Source organism: Lygodium microphyllum, chromosome 14, assembly GCF_053477565.2.
Source record: "Lygodium microphyllum isolate KBCC chromosome 14, Lygodium_microphyllum_v1.1.10, whole genome shotgun sequence".
NCBI classification, from domain to species: domain Eukaryota; kingdom Viridiplantae; phylum Streptophyta; class Polypodiopsida; order Schizaeales; family Lygodiaceae; genus Lygodium; species Lygodium microphyllum.
In genome coordinates, this window is record NC_141148.1 from 4,237,413 (window position 1) to 4,258,558 (window position 21,146).

Here is a 21,146-nt window from a genome sequence, read left to right on the forward strand (position 1 = left end):
CAGGGCTCATCCTTGGAAGGATAGACCGGAGAGGGAAAAATGTGTATAGAAAGGCACGGTACCCTGTCTACATCATCAGAGATGTTGGTTAGGGCTTCCTACGGTGGTAATGAGGGTTGCATGCCCTCCACCAGGAGGTGGGGATGGTCTAAATGTGTGGTGAGAGGAGGACCTGAGGAGCTTAACCTATTGAACCCAACTCTTCTCCTTGGGCTTGATTATTATTGCTTGTGTGTGGTGATAGTGTCTATACAGGGTCACAAAAGTCATTGTTTATTTATATACATATCCATGAATCCATGTCACTTCACGAGGATAAAAGCCAATTGTAGAACTCTGGATTGTACTGGAGCATGGCACACACATCTAGTACTCATGGCAACTTACTCAATACCGATAGATATTTCGCAACATCGAGTAGCATGGAACCTTGTCCGAGTCTACTAGCAACATGTAACTCCTCCTCAGTGAGAACCTTATCAAACAGAGAGTTGTCTTGACTAGGTTGAGCTAAGCCCGTACCCCGAATGGCAGTCAACACTCGAAGGGAAGTTGGTGCCACATAGGTTGGGTCTCTTTGACACCGCCATTTGGCCAATCGCTCCTCTGAGACTGTCATGATCCGGGCTCCTATTTCGGCCATTGCAACGCAGTTTTCACACCAACGATGTTCGAATTGACTTCGGCCCTCTGATAGTCACTTTAGTTGCTCTATCTCTAAGAGATTTGGTTGGCAGAGCACATCATTGAATGTGACAGTTAAGAGCAGTTCATCAACTTCCTCATCATAGATGAGTCGCATGCGTTCATACAGGAGCCTGTTATAGTGCTCGTCAAGATGTTCTTGCTCTTCCCAGGATAAGGGAAATGGCAAGTATTCTTCAAGCTGCTCTTTAGGGAATGCGCCCATGTCTGCTAGGACATAGACACGTGCGAACACTTTGAGCTTAGCATTCAACTCGGTTAAGCATTCTGTGACACTTCTATGTTCAATGAGGGCTTGCTCGGTTGCTATCTCATGCAAGGTTCTAGGAGTTTGCCTGGGCTTTAGCGTAGCTCGGGGACTCAGGCCTAGACGAGCAAGTTTGGCCAATGCTAGGATTTCTTATGCTCTTGGGGTTTTCATGTTTCTCCTGAGGCTTTGTCATTGCGTCATGGTTCTCCTTGGATGTGACTGGTATAAAGTTGTCACCTTGTTGTGACAGCGTTGTATCCACTCTTGATTGGTCAATGCGAGTTCCATTGTCGGTGGATTGAGTGTTGCAAGCAGCTGTTGATGGTAACAACTGCTTTGACTTTTCAGAGCACATGGATGTGTCTGAGGTTTCACTGCTATTAGGAGAGGCATCAATGGGGTCATTGGTGGTTGGACTCAATGCTTTATTCCTGAGCTCTCTAGCGCTCTTGGTGTCAATGTTCTTGGGATCCACAACCACCTGTGACTGCTGTTGTCTTCGTTGTTTTCTCCTCTTTTTCTTGGTCAGTGAAGGTGCATCTCTCAATGACATAGGACCCTGGACTAGGTCAACCGTTGATGTGCTTGATTGGCCCTCAGCATTCTCTTTCTCTAGTGTATCCTCATGGGACATAACCGCGGCCTGCTGAGTAGCCTTGCTAGGTTGTGAGGGTACAACTGCCTCCCTTTTCGGATCTTCCGCCAATTCCCTTCTGCTTAACTCCTCTAGCCTAGGCTTTAGGTACTTTGGAAGTGCTGGAATTGTCAAGGAAGTTGGTTGTGATACCTCCTCCATAGGTGAACTACTAAGGATACGTTCCGCAAGGGGCATTGTCACGGCCAAGGGCTGTGGCTGCTGTGATCCCTGATTGGAGGTAGTAGTGGCTAGTCCAGTGGGCTAGCTACCCTTGGTGGATTGCAACATCAAGTCCCTAGGGCGATCGGAAGTGGTCATGTCTTTTGTTGCCCTTTGAGCATTCATCTGTGTAGATCGAGAATGAGTCGATCTAGTCGCATTAGGTTGCTCAGGCATATCCTTGGGCCAAGAGCTACAAATGGTGTCATGTCCCACCTTTTGGACATTTGGAAGCTTAAATGGAGATAGAGATTGGGAGCGAGCAGCTGCCCTTGACGACCGCTGCTGTGCTTCCTGTGTCTATTTGGAAAAAGAGGGTGTAGGAGGTCTAGGACTCTTAGGTGAACGTGGCACTGGCTGAATGATTTGCTCGAGGCTTTTAGACGATTGTGCCATTTTCTTTGTTGAGCAATCAGCCTTCCTATGAGCAGCGTTGTGACTCTGGTGCTCATTATCCTCTTGGGGAGTCAAAAGATCCTTGAGCACTAGTGGTATTTGTGCACGCTCAATGGTTACACATGACCTCTGCTTATTAAGCATGCTAGGCTGAGGCTCTTTCCTTCGAACACTCATGTTTGGTTTCTTGCCTCGAGACCTAGAGCTCCTCTTAGATTTCCCATTGTGCTTCATTGCTTTTGATGCAATCTAGCCCTTAGCTGATAAAGGTGGTTTAGCAGGGGGTTTTGGTACCCAAATCCATCGGTTATCTGCGTAATACCCTAGAGCACATAGCAACGCTTTGGATATCCATCGCGGCGTTGTGCTGACCCTCCATCGACGCCTTCGTCCATAAGGCTTGGGCTTCTTTTGGGGTCTTCTACGATATTTGTAAGTCCAAAGCCCGTCCTTAGCACTGTCTCTTGACCTTCTTGTTTTAGGCATGGCCTCACTCACTGGTTCTCGTTGTTCGACATGTGCTTGTATCAGCTTTTCCAACAAGTCCTTACTCTCGTTACTAGGCTTGACTGTTATGTCAGCACCTTCCTTACCTTTCCCTCGAGGTTCGATGAGGTCACCCTTGCTAAAGGTTGTGACTATCCTCACACTCGGTAGTGTCAGGTGTATCCTTTGTGCTACATAGTCAGCCTCACACTTCGTCGCCCTTTTGAAGGGTCTTCCTAGGAGGGTTTCTTTCCCGTAGCTAGCACTATGTGGAGGGACATGAAATAGGATAGGCAAGCTTTCCGTTTCAATTGTCGCAAGGAGTTTGCACTTCCCCATGAGTGCTTGTGGGTGTCCCCCATAAGGGCTAAGAGTTGCACTAGTCAGTGTGAGCTCTGGTTGACTTAGTAGGGTCCATGATTCATAGGTCAAGATATTAAAATCTGCTCCTTCATTAATCAGAGCATCGATAGTATGCTCTCTTTTCGCGGTGAGTTTGACCCTAAGATAAGCTGGTTTGTCTTCATCTTCCGGGTCTTGGCTTGTAAATTTAAGCCTTCTGACAGATGCCCTTGAGTTCCCAATTGCATGACCAGACGTGGATTCTCCACCAATGTCTTGGGTCGTCTGTGCAGTGTTGCTCAAGGTACATCTCTCGTCAAGAGTGTCATGTCTAGTCATCTTCGCATTTGTAGCTTGCTGATGTTGCATTTTACTCTGACTAGACACGATCTGAACACCATGTCTTTGTGTTCTCATGGTGTGGCCTTTTTGCCCTTGATGGCTAGATTGGCCCATTGATATTCTAGGGTCTCTGTTTCTCTCTGTTCGGGTATGGGCTTTTGGTTGCTCTTTTAGAAGTGAGGATCCATGCTCATGTAGAGCCATTACTACACTAGGGTCTAATTTGGAGGACTTGTCACGGCGCGCGTTTTCTCTCCAACCTACTTGGGGGAGGTGCGGAGGGCCCCCTCTACGGGGGTCCGGGGGGCAGTCCCCCCTGGCCCGCAGGGCCGTTACAGTAAACACCATGAGTAATTTGAAGGATCATTTATAGTCAAATTTTGAACTACTTGCTCTAAGTTTCAGCCGAGTGATAGATCTGTGATGTGTTTTTAGCTCTACGTAGCCTTTGGGATCAATTTTGGGGTTTAGATGCATCAAAATTTGTGTCCTAGATACATGTCCGATTTTGACAGTTTTCTGTTCGATTCTCAGATGTTCGATTTTCAGGAGTCCGATTATTAGAATTGGACGTTTGATTTTGGGTTGGTCCGATTGGCCCAGTGGTCCGATTTTAGTCACGTCCGATTCTTGCAATGGTCTGATTCTAGGAATCGGATCGGACAGGGTGGTCCGATTCTAGTAGTCGGATGGTCCAACTCTAGGAGTCAAATCGAAAAAGTGGTCCGATTTTTACACTAGGACCAATGGTCCGATTTTGACACATGGTCCGACTCTGGGACTGGTCCGATCCTGGGTGGTCTGGTCGGTGGTCCGACTTTGGGAATTGGATCGAAAAGGTGGTCTGATTTTCAGAGTCAGACAGTCCGACTCCAGAGATAGGGCAATCCTATTTTGGGACTCAGACGCACTGGTCTACACGGACGACGGCCCGCGCATTGCATGCGATGCCTTAGACTGACGTATACTTCACCAAATCGCACTGAGCCGCCTAATTAGATGAAAAGCCATAGAGGAGAACACTTGGCGTACCTGAAAATGGTGTGGTGCTCGAATCGACCAGCGCACTGACGATCTCCCCGCAGGTCTCTCTCTCTCTCTCTCTCCCTAGCTCTCAATCTCACTCTCTTCTCAGAGGGCAGGGTGTCAAATGTGGCGTGTCCTGGTTCCCTAGGCCTCTTATTGCCCCATTCCAGCCTGATGTGACCTCAAAGGTTTGTCCCTCATACTCTTCCAGCCAGAAATCTGGATCTGTGCCCCTATTTTCCTGTTTCAACCTGTTATACAGTAACAGAAAACCCTGCTGTTTTCCTTCTTTTTTCCTATCCTAACCTTACCCTAATCAACAAAAATCAAAACCAAAGATGGAGATGAATGGTCCTACTCTAATATTCAACAACAAATCAAAAACCTACTTGCTAAGGAGATTGAATGCCTCTTCAAACTCCCTCGCTTCTACCTATCTACCTCAAGCACAGGTTCGGGGAAAACCCTACTCCAATGCTCGATTCGAAGTGCGCAAGCGCTCAAGGCTTGAATCCGTTGGTCCCGGCAACGGAACCAAAATGTGGGAGCTTTTGCTCAACTACCAAGACCCTCGGACCGCTTATTGTTTCAAGCATTCCAAGCCGAGCACTAATGGCTACCTCTCACATAGCCGACGCGCCGTCCATACCTAGGGGTCTAGTGAGCTTATCTCCATGCCGATCGAGTTACCTCCTCTCCCGCGCACTCCGGTAGCTCCACGATCCAAGTGCAAGCTTCAAGCAAGCTCCATCCTCAAGCTCCACGCTCCAAGCTCCATTGCCACGAGCAAGACAAGAGAAGAGAAGAAGAGAGGAGAAGATAGAGAGCTTCTCCTCCCCGGTCCCTCACCCTCACACCCTCACACACTCACTTCCTCACACTCTCACACTCCCTCTCTCAAGCACAAGCTCAAGCAAGCAAGAAGAAGAAGAAGAAGAAGAGGAGAGCTACTTTTGGCCACACACAAGAATGAGCTTCTCATTCACTTTTCAACTTTATATACAAAACCCTAAATCCCTTTTGGGCGGTCATCTCATTTTCTCCTTTTTTACATGGCCAGCCGTAGCCTAGACCATTTTTCCCATTGTCCTTCTATCTTCCTAGCTTCCTTTCCGCCACCCGTCTACATTTACAAATTGCACGGGTGAGAGCCCGGCGCTCCTTGAATTAAACCATGATGCGCTTGCGCTCTTTTACTAAAGTATTGACTTGCGCTTTTCCTTGCGCGCCTTTCTCCCTTATTTAGGACTTTTCTCCTTGTGCGTCTTCGTCTTCCGTTTCTTTTTGCCTTGGCCTTTGTCTTTGTCTTCTGCTTTAGCTTTTCTGGATTTTCCACCTTCATTCGTTTGAGGGTTAACACATACCTCCTCTGCAACCTAGAAATCCAAACCACTAGAAGGTGATCTGTTTATGACATGCACAGCTGTACTAACTGTCTTAGCCCAAAAGCTCTGTGGTAGGCCTACATGGCTAAGCATACTGCGTACATGCTCCTGGATGGTTCTATTCATCTGCTCAGCCAAACCATTCTGGGGAGGGTGTAGGGGGCGGTCAACTGAAGCTTAATACCCCTCTCATCACATAACTGCTCAAAAGCACGTGAGACATACTCACCCCCATTATATGTCCTTAGACATTTTAGCCTATACCTAGACTAGTTCTCAACCAATGCAAGCCATCTCTGAAACACAGCCAAGACATTGGATTTCAGCTTAATGGGATAAGCCCAAACTTTTCGTGAAAAATCATCTATGAATGTAACAAAATACTTTGCACCACCCATAGACTGACAAGGCATGGGCCCACAGACATCCGAATGTACCAATGCCAAGGGTTCACTCATGCGTGGCCTACCAGACTTCTTATGTGTAGACCTAGTCTGTCTGCCATAAAAACAATGCTCACATGAATCAAAACATGCATAATCAAGGGGTGGTAAGTACTGCAAACTAGAAAGCATTTTCATTCCCTTCAAAGACGTATGGCCCAAAAGGGCATGCCAAAGAGATACATGTGGGATAGAACCCACTGACAAAACATGATCAAGGGAATAAGCTGATACAATCAAGGGGTAGAGACTACTAGCCTTGGCACCTTTTGCAATCACAAGTCTGCCACGAGTGATCTTCCATGTAGAGTCTCCAAAAGATACATGATAACCTGCATCATCAAGCTGTCTAGTTGACATGAGACTGCGTGTCAAAGCAGGTATATGACGTACATCCTGCATAACAAAACAGCTGCCAAAAGGAAACTGCAGCCTAACATCACCAATGTCCACAATATCAAGAGAGCTGTCATCACCCAAGCGCACAGTACCCGAAACAATACGATATGAATGAAACCACTCTCTGCAAGGTGTCACATGAAAGGATGCACCTGAGTCCAAGAGCCAACACTGTGTATACATAGAGCGTATCTCTGTCATCTGTGAATCACTAGAAGAAGCTGCAAGGATATAATCATCATTATCAACATCCTCAGGTTGCATAACATTGATCTCTTCAATTTTAACACTGGACTTTGCAGGCACTATGCTGCGATCACAAGACTTATCCTACACTTTGTCTTTCCCCTTATCTTTGTGCCTTTCATTGCGCAATTCATGGCATTGCGGCCTAATATGGCCCTTTTTCCCACAATGGTGACAAGTAACATCTGCATTCCTGCCACGGGATTTGCTACGTGACTTCCCACGAGACTTGGACCGAGATTTTTGAGAATCCCGTCCACGGCCACTGCCACTGCCATGCTTTCCATATCCATCATTCCTGCCTCTAATTGTCATAGCATGCGACACATGAGAGGCATCCAAATTCTTACGGTTAACATCTTCTTGTAGAAGAGCACTCTCAACATCAGATAATTTCAAGGTAGTAGTAGAGGCACATAATGTAGTGCGAAATACATCCCATGACTCATTAAGAGTATCAAGCAAGAAAAGAGGAGTGACATCCTCTGCAAAAGTGATGTCCTATGAAGTCAAGTTCTTGAGTATAGCATGGAACTGGCTTAAGTGAGCAAAACTTAGTCACATTCTCCTTCATGTGCAGATCCATACTGCTTCAACCAATACATCTGACTTGCTGGACTTTTCTTGTCATAGAGATTTTTGATCTTTTCCCACAATTGCCATACACTCTGTTCTTCCTCAAAGTGAGCCTGTTCTGTGAGAGACAATACAATAGTGGACTTGCATAACTCATCAAGCTCAAGCCATTCCTCATCTGGCATAGTTGCAGGCGGATGCCCGCTTAACCTCAAAGGTTTGATCTGCGATTTCTACACCAACACCTGCCAAATCTGGCTCTTCCAATAAGTGTAATTCGTACCATCAAGCTTAGTGATGTTGAAAATAGCATGATCAGTGGTGGACGAACTTGCCATAATGTAGGCTGGAAGACTGTAGACAGTTCAAAACTGCTTGTTGTTTATTGCAAAAAATGACAAAAAAATCACCAAAATCGAGGAAAAATGGCGAAAAAAGTGGAACCAAAGCTGTTGTCCACCAAGTATAGTGAAAGTACATCATTTCAGAGTGTTTCAGCATGAAAAATCCATGCCAGTCCATACATATATGCTTACTGTAATAAATTTCAGATTTCAGTAAAAGAGAGCTAACAGTGCAAAAATCGGATCCCAAGGCAATCAGATACTGCCAAGACCAAAGTCTGCATCATGCGGGCATAGCATAAGCATATGAAGGTCGATAAGCATGAATCCAACACCCAAGTATGGCATACAAACATCTGCCAGTAAGTAGGTACACCCCCCAGGCAACAATACTTATGTCTATGCTTTTCGGGCTATGTTTCGGGCATATATGGTGATGTATTGACACTTGGGGCTCGACATAGAGCTTGGTTTTGATTCGGGATCATTGGTTGAGCTTGTGCTCGCTTTGCAAAGCATTTGGATGCTCTATCTTGGATGTACTTATGGCATGTATGTTGCTTATGTATGACCGGTCTTGACATGCTTAGCCTATGCCATTACTACATGCTAGTTACATTGTTTGGAGCCTATTGCTACTGGAGCTCGGTCTCGGCTTGACCTTGGATTCTCGGAGCTTACTTGAGCTATTTATTGGCTTGCCAGAGTTGTATCTTGGGATGTACTTGATGTCTTAGATGCTTATGGATGCTACATACGGATGCTCTACCGCCTACATGTTCGGGATGTACTATTGATGTATTGTCTTGGACTTATGTCATTGGCACTGTGTCTTGCCTTGGCTTGAGCTCTTGAGCTCGTACATATGGCTTTTGTGCCAGTGGGAGCATTCTTGAATGCTTATTAGACATTGAGCAGGTGGTACTTTTATGCATTGAGCCGTTACATGCTATTGAGCAGTTATAGATACTTGAGACTTTGGGACTTCTTACCTTTTGGGATGATACATCATATGTCTTGGTTCACTGTATGCTTATGAGCTAAGTCTCAGTTTTGGATCTGTATCTTTGTGAACTGACACCTACTTGTGTCAAGTTTTGGTAGTGGCAGGAACACTTTGCCCCATGAGTAAAATGACTTCAGCCCAACTGTGTACAGTAGTAATTTACTATTCAAAACTGAGAATTTTAACACCAAAATCAGCTCCAAATGGTTGCCAAACAATAGGCATACATTCCCCTAACATCCGGGCATCAAACGAGACCAACCGGGCATCAAATTACAATGCCAAACAAGTTGTAGCATCAAATGTCAGTGTAACACTGTCATAAACTACTTGTGGGCTGTTATGACAGTCCCAAAATAGTGTTAAATCAGTCCAAATGCTATGCCAACACATCAACCATCAAAACCAAGCATCAAAGCATGTTCATATGCCCGAAATGGAGCCTTTCCAAGTGCCAATGGAGGGGGAGAGCTGCTGTTGTGACTGTCAATGCTGAAGACAGATATGGGAGGGCTGCGTGATTTCGCCAACTGTAAATGCTGATCTTGGGGCTGCAAAAAATGGTGGCCAAGCTTCGGAGGGGTCCAATTAAAGCCAAGGAAGTCTTGTTCAAAGGCAAGTGAGATATGAAGCAAGGGAGCTTCAATGGTGGCTGCCCCAATCTTGTTTACAGCTTGTGAGACTTGAGAACTGAAGTAAACCCTGAAGAAAATGATCAAATACCTTTGATGTAATGCCCTGAAGGTGCCCAACAATGCCAGGAAGGTGCTTGGGAAGCCGAGGAGTGACGGGAGCTCGAAGGAGTCGGATATGGCTGCCGAGAAGGAGACCTAATGCAAGTAGGGAGTTGATGGGATGCTGAGAATGCCACGAACCAAGCTCAAGAGTCGGAAAGCAAAGCTCTAATACCAGTTGAAAGGGAGCGACGGATCGAAGGTTGACTCGAGAGCTATGGCGGGAGAGCAAGAGCAAGAAAGGGAGAGACTAGAAATAGGAACTCCAACAGTCACAATGTGTGACTGGGCCTTCCTTTATTCAAGCTGCCACTAAAAGAATAAAGAATAAAGTGACAGCGGGCGCTCGCCACCTGCAGTGTGCAGTGGCGGTGACTGTCAGTGTAGTAATACACGGGCGGCTAGGCAGAGGCGCCTTTACCCCCAACATGATCAATCCTCATCCTCCTCATTTCACACCGTTCCAACGACCAAGACATTCAGGTGTAGAGGGACCCACAATAATACACAATCATGTAATTTGTCGTCCAATCACACATAGTCCTCAACCTGGCCCCTCGGCACCACCACAACAAGAATCACAAGCAATAAGTTCCTGTGATGCAATCTAGGACACATGTGAAGAGGTTGACTTGGTTCAAACTCAAGAACCAATGGTGCCATCTTTCGAGAATGCCAACAAGCAGCGTCGACAGTGAACCTCATCTGAGTTTGATGCGCCAAAACCTCCTAAAGCAAAGAGGGTGTGAAAAGGAAAGAATCAGGATGACGGACCTGAGACACAAGATCGTTCAACAACCACAAAAAAACCTTTTGCACAGTGGAAGGATGCATGGACAATACAACTCATTCACATTCGAGGATCCATGAGTGCAGAGTTCTCAAAGCCACCGAAGCAAGGAGTGGATATATGGTCGAAGGTAGCCACACAGCTAGCATCACTATTTCCGAAGTTCGACAAAGATGGTGAGGCATGCAGAAAACGCTGGGGACGCGTTTATGAGTCACATAGAAAGGATAAGGCCCACAATGCCATATGAGGTAATGATCGCAGGATCATTTGTCAATAGTATGATCTTGTGGATGAATATATGTAGAATCGTGCAAATGTTGTCAGCGATGCACATCCCGCATCTGTTGGTGGATTGTCTTCTCTAGAAGACAACACTACATCTATCTCCAATGATCCATGTGACCACACCCAGGAAGATATTGGATCCAATAAGCCTTCGAAGATTGGGCAAGATCAAACAACTAGCCAAGGAGCACGCAATAAGACGGGTAGAAAGATAGAGGAGTCTCTTAGTGACATGGCTAGCACCGCTTGATCTATGTTAGCCAACCAGAAATCAAGTCTAGAGGAAAAGAAAGCATTTGAAGAGCGCAAGCTCGTTATCATGGATACACTTGCCTCCTCTGTATCTGGTTTGTTAGATGTAATCAAAAGTCTTAAAAAGGAATGATTGTTTGAACTTTAGATGAATTTGGAACTTAAAAAAAATTGTTTTTTTCTCTACCTAAACATCTCTATTCAATTCTTATAGAGTTTCATCAAATCTTTTGACAGGTGAATGGACGACGAAAGTCTTTTGATAATGTGTGTCATCGATGTTACAGTTGTTGTCATGGCAATGTTTCAGCTATTGTTAAGTGATTTGGATGATGGGGACGGTGACAGTATGCAATTGCATACTTTGATGGAGTGCATGGCTCGTGGTTATGTTGCATGTCGAGCTAGGATAGGTCAATGAAGGCATGATCGACGATCATGCTGGGCCTATTCAAGACCACAAACTTTTATGGAGGAGGGGCTTCTGGGGAATTATTCAAACTGAATGTTCAAAAGTAGGTTACGAGTTAGTAGGAGTCCATTTGAATATCTCGTCACAAAATTAGCACCACAAATGTGACGCAAGAACACGAACTATCGAAGAGCAATACCTGTGGAGAAGTGGGTTTGTGTGGCTCTGCATCGCTTGGCGAGTGGCTCAAATTTGGGACTCATAGCTGATTTGTATGGAGTCTCAACTTCTTTTACATAGATGGCTGTTCTGGACTTTTGCGATGCACTGGTTGCATGTGGATTGCATGGTATGTACATAAAGTGGCCAACCTCACAACAAATGCAAAAAAATGCAATTGCATTTTAGGCCCTTCGAGGTATACCCTATGTTGTTGGTGCAGTAGATGGTAGTCATATTCCCATCATTGCCCCAAGAGAGAACCATGAAGATTATTTTAATAGGAAGGGCTTCCACTCAATTATTCTACAGATAAGTGTGGCAGCCAATTGTGTTGTTTGGGACTATGACGTTGGCTGGGTAGGTTCTATGCATGACTGGAATGTTTTTCAACGTTCAGACCTAGGAAAATGATGCTTAAACAAAGCTTTGGGACAATACTGTCTACTAGGTGATTGTGCTTATCGTGCACACTTTTGGATGCTTCCTCCTTTCAAGGGTGGTAAGGATGGACTATCTTCAGAACGCTATCATTGGAATTACATACAATCAAGTACTCGTATGCCAGTTGAAAGGGCATTTGGCATCCTTAAAGCGCGATTTCGTATTTTGTTGAAGAGATGTGATATGCTTTTACAAAATGTCTCGAAGATGGTGGCAGCATGCCTTGTTCTACATAATATATGCATTGTGTATGGAGATAGTTTTGATGATGCATGGATACGTGAAGCGACAACGAAACTTGAGAGAGAAAGTAATGCATCTCGTCAAGATATGGACCAGCAAAATAGTTTGAGGAATGGATTAGCAGAGGTTGCTACACTAACTAACACGGGTACCACGCAAGCAATACAAAGAGCTTAAGCAGTGGAGCCAACACCGGAGGCAAGACATCTTGGGGGGGCATCTCGAAGAGACAACATTGCTCGAGCCATGTTTCGAGAGAGGGAGAACGCAAATGTGAGAATAGTCTTTGGTGATTCTGACTTTGCAGAGGAAATCAACGACAAAGATAACGGTGAGTAAACTTCAGTAGCGTCTGCAGTGCAGGTGGAAAGGTGGAAAGAGGGGTGGTGTGCTAAAAAAATTTCCCTCTTTCCACCTTTCCGCAGAGAGCTGGGTAGAGCCATGTCTCAATAGCATGGTGAAGGGGTTCAACTCCCTTGCTCTCTTTTTCATTACTAATTTGCATTAGTGTTATAAGCCGTTTTTTAAAAGTTTGTAATGCTTTTAATTTTATTAGTCGTTTTTTATAGTTTTGTAACGCTTTTAGTTTTATGAATCACTTTTTTTCAATTTTAATTGATATTTTAAAAAATTTAGCATTAATGATTGTGTTTAAATAGGTATTCAAATAGTAATTATTATATCAATAACGATCAACATCCATAGCATCCATTCATTCACACATGAGTCGAGAAGTGTCCGGTGCATAGGTGGTGGCCGGTGTGTAAACGATTACGGACGGAAGATGGACGGACACTTAATGACCACGACAAGTGTCTACCGCCTAGTGTGCAAGCAGGTGACGGACATGACTGCCCAGGTCAACTTTTCCCTGTGCCTACCAGCTACTAGGCGCAGATTGGGCAGGCAATGGAGGTGTGTTGAGTTGAAAAGTACGACTCAGGCAATGGAGGTGTGTAACCAGCCCGATGAGTTGAAAAGTACGACTCGTGTCACTTACTGGATTGATGGGAGGACGTGGCGCACCTCCATCCCCTCCTCCCTCTCCTTTCCCCCCTTCCTCTCACCCCTTGAATGAATGAATGATGAATGATGCAGCCACAGAAGAAGAAGAAGAAGAGACGACCGATGATTCACAATCAACAGATAGGGAAACTTTAGCACCATCTGCAGTATAGCCGCTGCACACAGTGAATGTCCAGACCAAGAAGGTCCTAGGGAGGCCTGGATGGCATCTTTTTGCGGCGCCTATTCGCCTGTGACGGCTTCATCACGCCTCTTCTGCAGATCAGGTCCCTCGCCATTACTATCCGCTCCGGCCTGCGGCACCATCAGCTTCCGTGCTTCCTTGCCGCTTTCCCTCCCGTCCGCCCGTCCCTGGCTCGTTCCTCGCCGGTGCGCCTTGAAGTTTGTTCTCTTGCACGGCCTGATGCTCGGTAGCGGCGCCTCACCCTTTTCTGCCTCAGCAAAGTCAAGAGTGTCAGAAGCAGAGGAGGTATGTTCCTCTCTTTCTATACTCTCTTCTTTTCAGATGCAATGTCATTGTTCATAAGAAGCACCTGAAAAACTAAACCTTTTGATGCATCAACACAGCAAACTTTTTTAAGCATCAAGTTTTTATGCATTTCTTGTTATCGAGTTTCAAAGAGTATCTGTGTTGTGAGATGCGCTTCAACAAGGCACGCACAAGTGTTTTGAAAGAGTTGAGGCCTCAGTCTATCTGTAGGCAAATGCTTTATTAACCGTTCCATGCACTTTCTGCTTCACAGATTTTAAAGAATGTGGAATGGCCAGAGCAGTTCCCCTACAAAAAAGAAGACTTTCAGCGTTTTGATGAGTATGCACACTGTCTTTAGCAGACGAGAGGCCCATCACCACAAGGTGGCAGTTAGGAACATCTACACTATCGTTTGTTTTTCTGTATTCGAGTTGAAGTAGAGTACACGCAAGCTTTAGGACCTTGGTTCCTCTTTCTTTCGTTCAGTTAGATGAAGATTTTTTGTGTCTGGATTTAATAATGCATCACTCTTATTTTCAAGTTCTGGTTAAATTCCTTGTCGTCTAAGCTTGTTCATACTATCTACAAACCTCCAACATTGTCCAAGCTTGTTCATGCTATCTACATTCCGCAGACATTTAGTGGGCTAGAACGTTTTTACTTCCTAAAAAAAACATTTAATTTCATAGGGAGCAAGGACTACGATATGTTTGGATTATGTAGTGCAGCATGATGCGTCCTTTTAGAATCATATAGAATTGCGTGTATGATGTGTCGATTTACCTTCTCGATACACACTTTCGTCTTTGGCTTCTTGTCTGTCTTTGTTTACCATATGTTTCTTTCTTGCAGATCCCCAGATACAGTCTTCTATAGTTCTCCGCGTTTCGTCACTCACATAGATGATCCTGCAATACAAGCACTTACAAAGTACTACTCATCTGTTTTCCCTCCTAGCAATAGCCCTGGTGTTGATTTACTTGACATGTGCAGCAGTTGGGTAAGCGTTTTTTTTCAACCTTGATGTTCATTGGTAAGTTAGTGAAATGTTGATTTGTACTGCCTTGTATGTCTGGAGAAGCTAACTAACTTGCCCCCGAGTGGCCATTGTCTGGTTGATAATGCAGATTAGCCATTATCCTAAAGGCTATAAGCAAGAAAGGATTGCAGGGCTGGGTCTGAATGAGGAAGAACTGAAACGCAATCCGGTAAATCTTGTGCATTGACTTGTTTTACAAGGTTGAGGTTGTGTATGTACAGCCAAAAAGATGTCCTATCTATTAATGATAAAAAACAAGGTGCTTAGTTTCCAGCTTTCAATCTATCTGATGGTTGGAACTTGGAAGCATGCAATCACTGACAAATTAGATAAGTTGCACACCTCAAAAGACTGCAGTATTGTACATTCTGTATTCAAATTTGTCTCTTTTAAATCAAAGACATCCAACATGTTCAGGATCTGGCTTTGACCAACCTGATTTTTGTCTAATCATAGCGGCCAGAGATCTCATGAAACCAGAAACTTCTGGAAACACCCCAAAGTTTGGCACAATGTGAGCCTCTTCCCTGCATTGCAAACACAGTGTTTCTTTGTTATAGAGCTAGGTAGCCTTCAACATATTTTCCAACATCAATTGCTCCTGCATTTGTGGAAAATAGTAAGCTTTACAATGGCCATGTAAGCAGTCACTTGGAACAGAGATGATCTGGTTGAATGTTCAATGCATTGGTTCCCTGTCCTTCTTCCACAGAATACTCCATCTCAAAGCTGAACTGGAGATGAACAGGGTTGACTGGATCTTGAGTGAAAATTCTTCTCGATTAAGAATTACGACCACTTGCAAATTGCACGCACTGTTATAATAAGCTCCTAGTCACCAGTCAAAAGGCTCTGGCTCTTCCACCCTCCAACTCTTGTGTACCCATTGGCATTGATAATGACAACAAACTGCTTAATGTATTCTATTACGTGAGCAGTAGGTCATGCAAGTCAACCATGGAGGTTGAAAAAGGGCCTTGGTCAGCGTTTTCAAGTTTTCAGTCTGCAACAAAGCAGGTTGTCACTTATCTGCCTGGGCTATGCTTTGAGCATCAAGTGCATGTACTACTTAGAGCATGTGCCTGGTGCTAATGAATGTTAAATGCCAATGGATTGGTTTCTCAGTTTAGACACTGACGAGCATACATCAAATCTCACCACTTGCTGCTGTATTTTGACATTCTGGCTAAGTAGTTCTAGAAAAACAGGATAGTAGTTCAGTTGCATCTCTACTGAGATCTAAAGTTTTCTTTCCAGAGCCATTGCATACTAATTTCTGTTGACTTATTGCTTGCAGGTGCTCACTGAGTATGTTGTCCAGGATCTTAATCAAAACACTGTGCTTCCTTATGAAGACCACTCTTTTGATGTCATTACAAATGCTGTAAGCTACATGGTCCTTGCTGGTTAAGTAATTGTTGATTTGAGTAGTTATAAGTGACCGAATGCTTCCAAGTGTGTTTCAAGAAGCAAGCCTTTGAAGTACTTATGGAATATTGGCACCTGGTTAGCTTGAATCTACTGGAGGTCAGGAATAAATGTAAGAGCTTTTCAGCAATGCAGAGCTCTGTAGAACCTTCAGTTTGTACATCAGCCTTGTAGTCTCTCTCCTTGAGCGAGTGTACTGTCAACCCTGTGCAATCAGATTGTTGTGTTTTCAGCAGGATCCCACCTTGTGAATTGTTTTTCCTATCCTTGGACATATAGGCACGGGCAAGCTCTCAGGTGTTGATTAGCCAAAAATGTCATCCCTGATCCCCTTGACACGTAATCATCTGTCCCTATGAATAGTCCCACTGCTGTAATACCTTTCCCAATTAGTTTTTTTTCTAGAAATGCATGTCCTACACATATATTCAACTGCTTGATTTGCCCTTTCAGTCTGCCCGTCAGTCTTGGAGTGGTCTGTGAGTCCGAAATGTGCTGTTAATCAACTCTTTTTGAGAGAGAGTATTGACCTTCGAAATCTGATCCGAGGCATCAGCAACAGTCATTTACTTCATACAAACCCATAATCCAACTATGGCTGCAAGGGCAAGTAGGTCATAGCTTCAGAACTTGTCTGTTTACACCACAGCTCTTGTATCATAGAGGTTATGCCTGCAAGCTTTCATTGTGTGGATGACAGCAGACAGTTCCTTTGTCTAGATGTGCATCTCATCTACATCTCCTGTGGGCTTCTTGCTCTCAAAAGCTGCGTCACTGATTGTGGTGTAAGTAAACTTTGATATCAAAATCATTAGCATCAGGTTCCACCACAAATGGCTGGTTTGGACCTAAACATAAGTGCCATTGTTTCTAGTTTTTGTGTATGATAACACTGGTCAGCTCATCAATCCAGATAGCCATTGGAGTCCCTTGCTACCTCTTACTCCAAACCTTTCAAGAAACTGAGATGAGTGGCAATCTCTACATGTCCTCCATCAACTTCATCAAGAAACTTGTGAAAGCAAAAATGTTTCATCTGCCTCGAAGTTCGAAGAATAGGCTGATCAAGCACACTGCTGTGTTTTCTGGTTCTGATTGGACAACATAATCTATGTAGTATGGTGATGTTTTTAAGTCAAGCAGCTCTTCTATTAATAATTGCTTTTAGACCTCTCTAATTGTAGTATTTGCAAGGATATATGGAAATCTTTTGCATGTTTTTCCAATGCTTGAATATTTATGTCATTTAGGAAGACTAAAATAAAAAACTGACAGTGGCTGTGCCTTGTTTGAAATATGGCGTTTGGCACATGCTCTTTACTTAATTGTCGACTGCAATATAATAAAGCAAGAGAGAGCTGCCATGTTAATTGCCAAATTGTAACTGTAGTATTATGGAGTGACAGAGAGATCTGCTTTGTCAACAATTTTTTTCATTGATTGTAATTCCAAAAAAGAGCAATGAAAGCAAAAAGTAAGGTCCTGAGACTTACTGACATATTGGTGATTAATGTAATTACAGGTAAGTGTTGATTATCTAGCAAAGCCATTGGAAGTTTTCAAGGAGATGAGGCGGATACTCAAACCTGGAGGTCTTGCCATTATGAGGTTTGAGATCTATGTATCCAGTGTCAAATGTACAAAATGAAATGGCCATATACATATCCTGAAGACTGTCTCATCATTCTCTTCAATCAAGTTCTTAAAAATAATCACACCTCGGACAGCTAAACCAAAAGGCTTCTCCTCATGCAGCCATAGTTTGGTTCTGCCTGAGTTCCTTACTTTTCCCTGTTGTGATTCTTTTGTCAGCTTTTCGAATCGTTGCTTCTGGACCAAAGCAATCTCCATATGGACTGGAACTGGAGATCTAGATCATGTTTACATAGTGGGTTCTTATTTCCATTACACTGGTGGTTTCGAGCCACCTCAGGTAAGAATTCAAGCTTTATTCCACTTTTTTTGTTGCATACATTATGATATTTCTGAAAGCTACTCTGAAATGTACACCTAAGAACAGCTTCTGACACAATCCATTCTGTCCAACACTGCATAACAAGTTGTTCGTATTGTTGGTTTGTTTTGCTGCAGGCTCTTGACATTTCCCCAAACCCAGGCAGAACAGATCCGATGTATGTTGTGTTTTCCAGGAAGCTGCAAGCCTAGGATGAGAGAAACAAGCAGCACATCACTTGCATCCATCCAGTGGCTGCTGCAAAGGTGTCCCAAGATGATTGCATATGCGCAGGCAGTTCTTGAATAGCTTGTGTGTGCCCCTATCTTGTGTGTACAATCTGATGGACAGTTTTTCTGAGTGAGCAGCAAGATCTATTAATTTTCGTAATATCTACAAGCTGCAGAAGTCCCTCAACAGCAACCCATGTGTATCTCTAAAAGAGTTGACTTTCTTACCAAATTTCTTCATACAGCCAAAAATTTGTTAGGTATCGCTCTTAAATTATTTGGCTGGAAGCATTCATCGCTCTTAAATTATTTGGCTGGATGCCCTCTTTTTGAACTTCCCAAGGTGTTTAAGTTTTTTGGATCAGACACGCTCAATGGACATTTGCCTTCATTCTAGAACTGTGGACCCACTTTGACAATTCACTGTATAAATCTCACCTCTATACTCTCCCAAAGCAAGGGGAAGGTAGAGACTTCTGTTTCCTCTTGTCCAAAGGACACGAGAGAATATCCAGCTTTACAATTCATCCTTGGTAAACGATTTTTCCATAAACATGTAGGAGGAAGATGTATCTTTCAAAACCTCCTGAGCTCTTCTTCTGCAGTTATTCTGTCCATTATCAGGCAACCTTATCTTGGGATTAAACCTTCGTCTCCTTCACCCATGGTTTCTGTAAGTCCCCAAGTCCTCTTATTAGTCTCACCTTCATTTTGGCCTCGTCTGATTCTGCTTGACTATCGCAAGGGGTGGGCTTCCCCTTTTTGGTTGAAATGTTATGTAACCGCCTCTCTTCAGCTTTATTCAAATTGTGAACTTTTGTCTTGTAGAGGCTGCATGAATGTAGTATCATCCTACATATCTGGCCATCTTCTTATTCCTTTACAGTATAAAGCCCTACAGTAAAGGCTTTATTTGATTGATAAAACCATGACCTTGAAGTTGCCTCCTTTTGGAACAATGTAGCACGTGAAGGAACTGTTTTTTTAATCATAAAAGCCTTACCGAACCCTTTTCTATTAGTTCTTGCCATGTAATACCAGATTTTGAGTGACCATAGAACCCTGAGCCTATAATTCCAATTCACCAGATACCATGTAGACCGGAGCAGCAATCCAATTTCTTAGCTAGATATCCCACAGCTGTTTGTGGAGTGCTATTTTTAGCCATGAAAGGTATTACTCCCTTAGCTTTACTATGTAGAGGTTCAGCATCTTTCTTTCTAGTAGTATCCTCTCCCCTGGCTATTGCATACTTTTTATAAGGGCCTACTAGGTGTTTCATGCCTAGATTCTCCCAGCACTTAGCATTGGTGTTTTACAGTCCTTTGCAAGATCTGTGTTGATAACAGTTTGGGGACTATGCATCTCAATGCACATCTCATGTGGCAAGAGAAGTTTTATGGGTAGTTGAGGCTGGTTACACACCAGCATGGACAGACACGTTTGAAGAGAAAAGAAGTGTCTGTTTTTGGGGGGTTAGTGTGTTTAGCTGTAGTCTGCAGGGGATCAACTGTAGCTAGACAAAAGAAAGCGCACTACACGATGCAAAAATGTTGCCAATAAACCCTTTATAATATATTATGTATAAACAGTTTTACAATGCTGATTCAATCTGTATTTAAAGAGTCACCTCTTTGGGCAAGAAGCTACTCGACCTTGATAAACTTTACACACAATCCGTTTCTCTGATAGCTTTGAATTGATTTGCCTATGCTTACACACATTAAATTATGTATTTTACATAGTAATTCATTGCTATGCTTTACATGCTGAAAGTATGGGTTTTAGCCTTCTATGCTTTGTTCTTTGCCTTTCCTAGGTTTCATTTTTGTGCAGGTCTCGAGGTTGATTGTGACTTTTTTCAGCCATAATTTTGTCATTCAAACTCTGAATATGGTCATCCAACTACTTAAAACGATTGGAACAACCATGATTTACAAGTCAATACGGGCAGAATTATGAATTTCAAAAATCTTTTTAAAATAGTTGAAAATGTTGCTTTTCATAAATGTCATTTAAACATATGGGTTTGGATGACCTATAGGACTTAAGATAAGTCCTTGCATGTATTTTAATCCATCTAAGCTTCTCTAATTAAGGTATTAGAACTTAATAGTGGATATTTACACAATTTTGATGGACTATTTTGGTTCCTTGAAAATCTTGTTAAGTATCCTGCAAGAACATATTCAAAATATTTGTTTGTATATTTTCTCCATTGTGTTTTTTTCATTGAACTTGTGGTCATAACATCCACACCCTTTCAACTTGCACATTTTTTGGAAGGGCTAACACCCCATCCTCATCGTCTTTAGATTCTATAAACTCTTGTATTCTTTAATTCTTGTATCTCAATCATTTGTTACTAACATAATCTTTTTTTTTTCCATCAATTAGATCGTAGTTCCAATTCTCAATCCATGTATTCTCTTCTAGGTCATAGGGTAAAACGCCATCCATACCATATCTTGTAATCTGTCATCCATTCTTATTTAGGAAAACCATGTAGCAATCATCTCATTGTTTGCATTGGTCCCTAGTACATGTACCTTGCATATAGGTATCCTTACGCAAGTCATTCAACGTATTAGTAACCCTCATAATCTTATTAAGAATGTCATGCTCTTGTACCTTTGGCTCTATTGTAACATTATATAAATTATGTATAATATCGCCCAATGAATCAAATAGCTTATCCATGAGTTTCTCAAGTGACTCATAATCAATTCTACAATCATTCATTGAATGGAATTAGCACATAACTCGGTTGGTTGAAAATTTTCAGCCCTTTCCAACTCTTGTTGAAGTAAATA

General features: G+C 43.3%; 1 protein-coding gene across 1 annotated transcript; it reads left to right on the forward strand.

Moving 5' to 3' along the window:
* Positions 1 to 13,147: 13,147 nt before the first annotated feature.
* Positions 13,148 to 18,886, forward strand: LOC148025273 (S-adenosyl-L-methionine-dependent methyltransferases superfamily protein). Its single transcript, XM_087692275.1, has 8 exons — positions 13,148 to 13,679; positions 13,954 to 14,021; positions 14,535 to 14,682; positions 14,810 to 14,890; positions 16,019 to 16,105; positions 17,672 to 17,757; positions 17,962 to 18,082; positions 18,241 to 18,886. Exons 1-8 carry the CDS (start codon positions 13,413 to 13,415, stop codon positions 18,313 to 18,315), a joined length of 933 nt encoding a protein of 310 aa, XP_087548401.1. The 5' UTR covers positions 13,148 to 13,412; the 3' UTR covers positions 18,316 to 18,886.
* Positions 18,887 to 21,146: the final 2,260 nt, after the last annotated feature.

Excerpts from the sequence above, each read along its gene's own strand:
- LOC148025273 (XM_087692275.1), top strand. The coding sequence starts at position 13,413 with ATGGCATCTTTTTGCGGCGCCTATTCGCCTGTGACGGCTTCATCACGC. Across the intron at positions 13,680-13,953 it reads GAGTGTCAGAAGCAGAGGAG|ATTTTAAAGAATGTGGAATG; the intron begins GTATGTTCCTCT and ends TCTGCTTCACAG. Across the intron at positions 14,022-14,534 it reads GACTTTCAGCGTTTTGATGA|ATCCCCAGATACAGTCTTCT; the intron begins GTATGCACACTG and ends TCTTTCTTGCAG.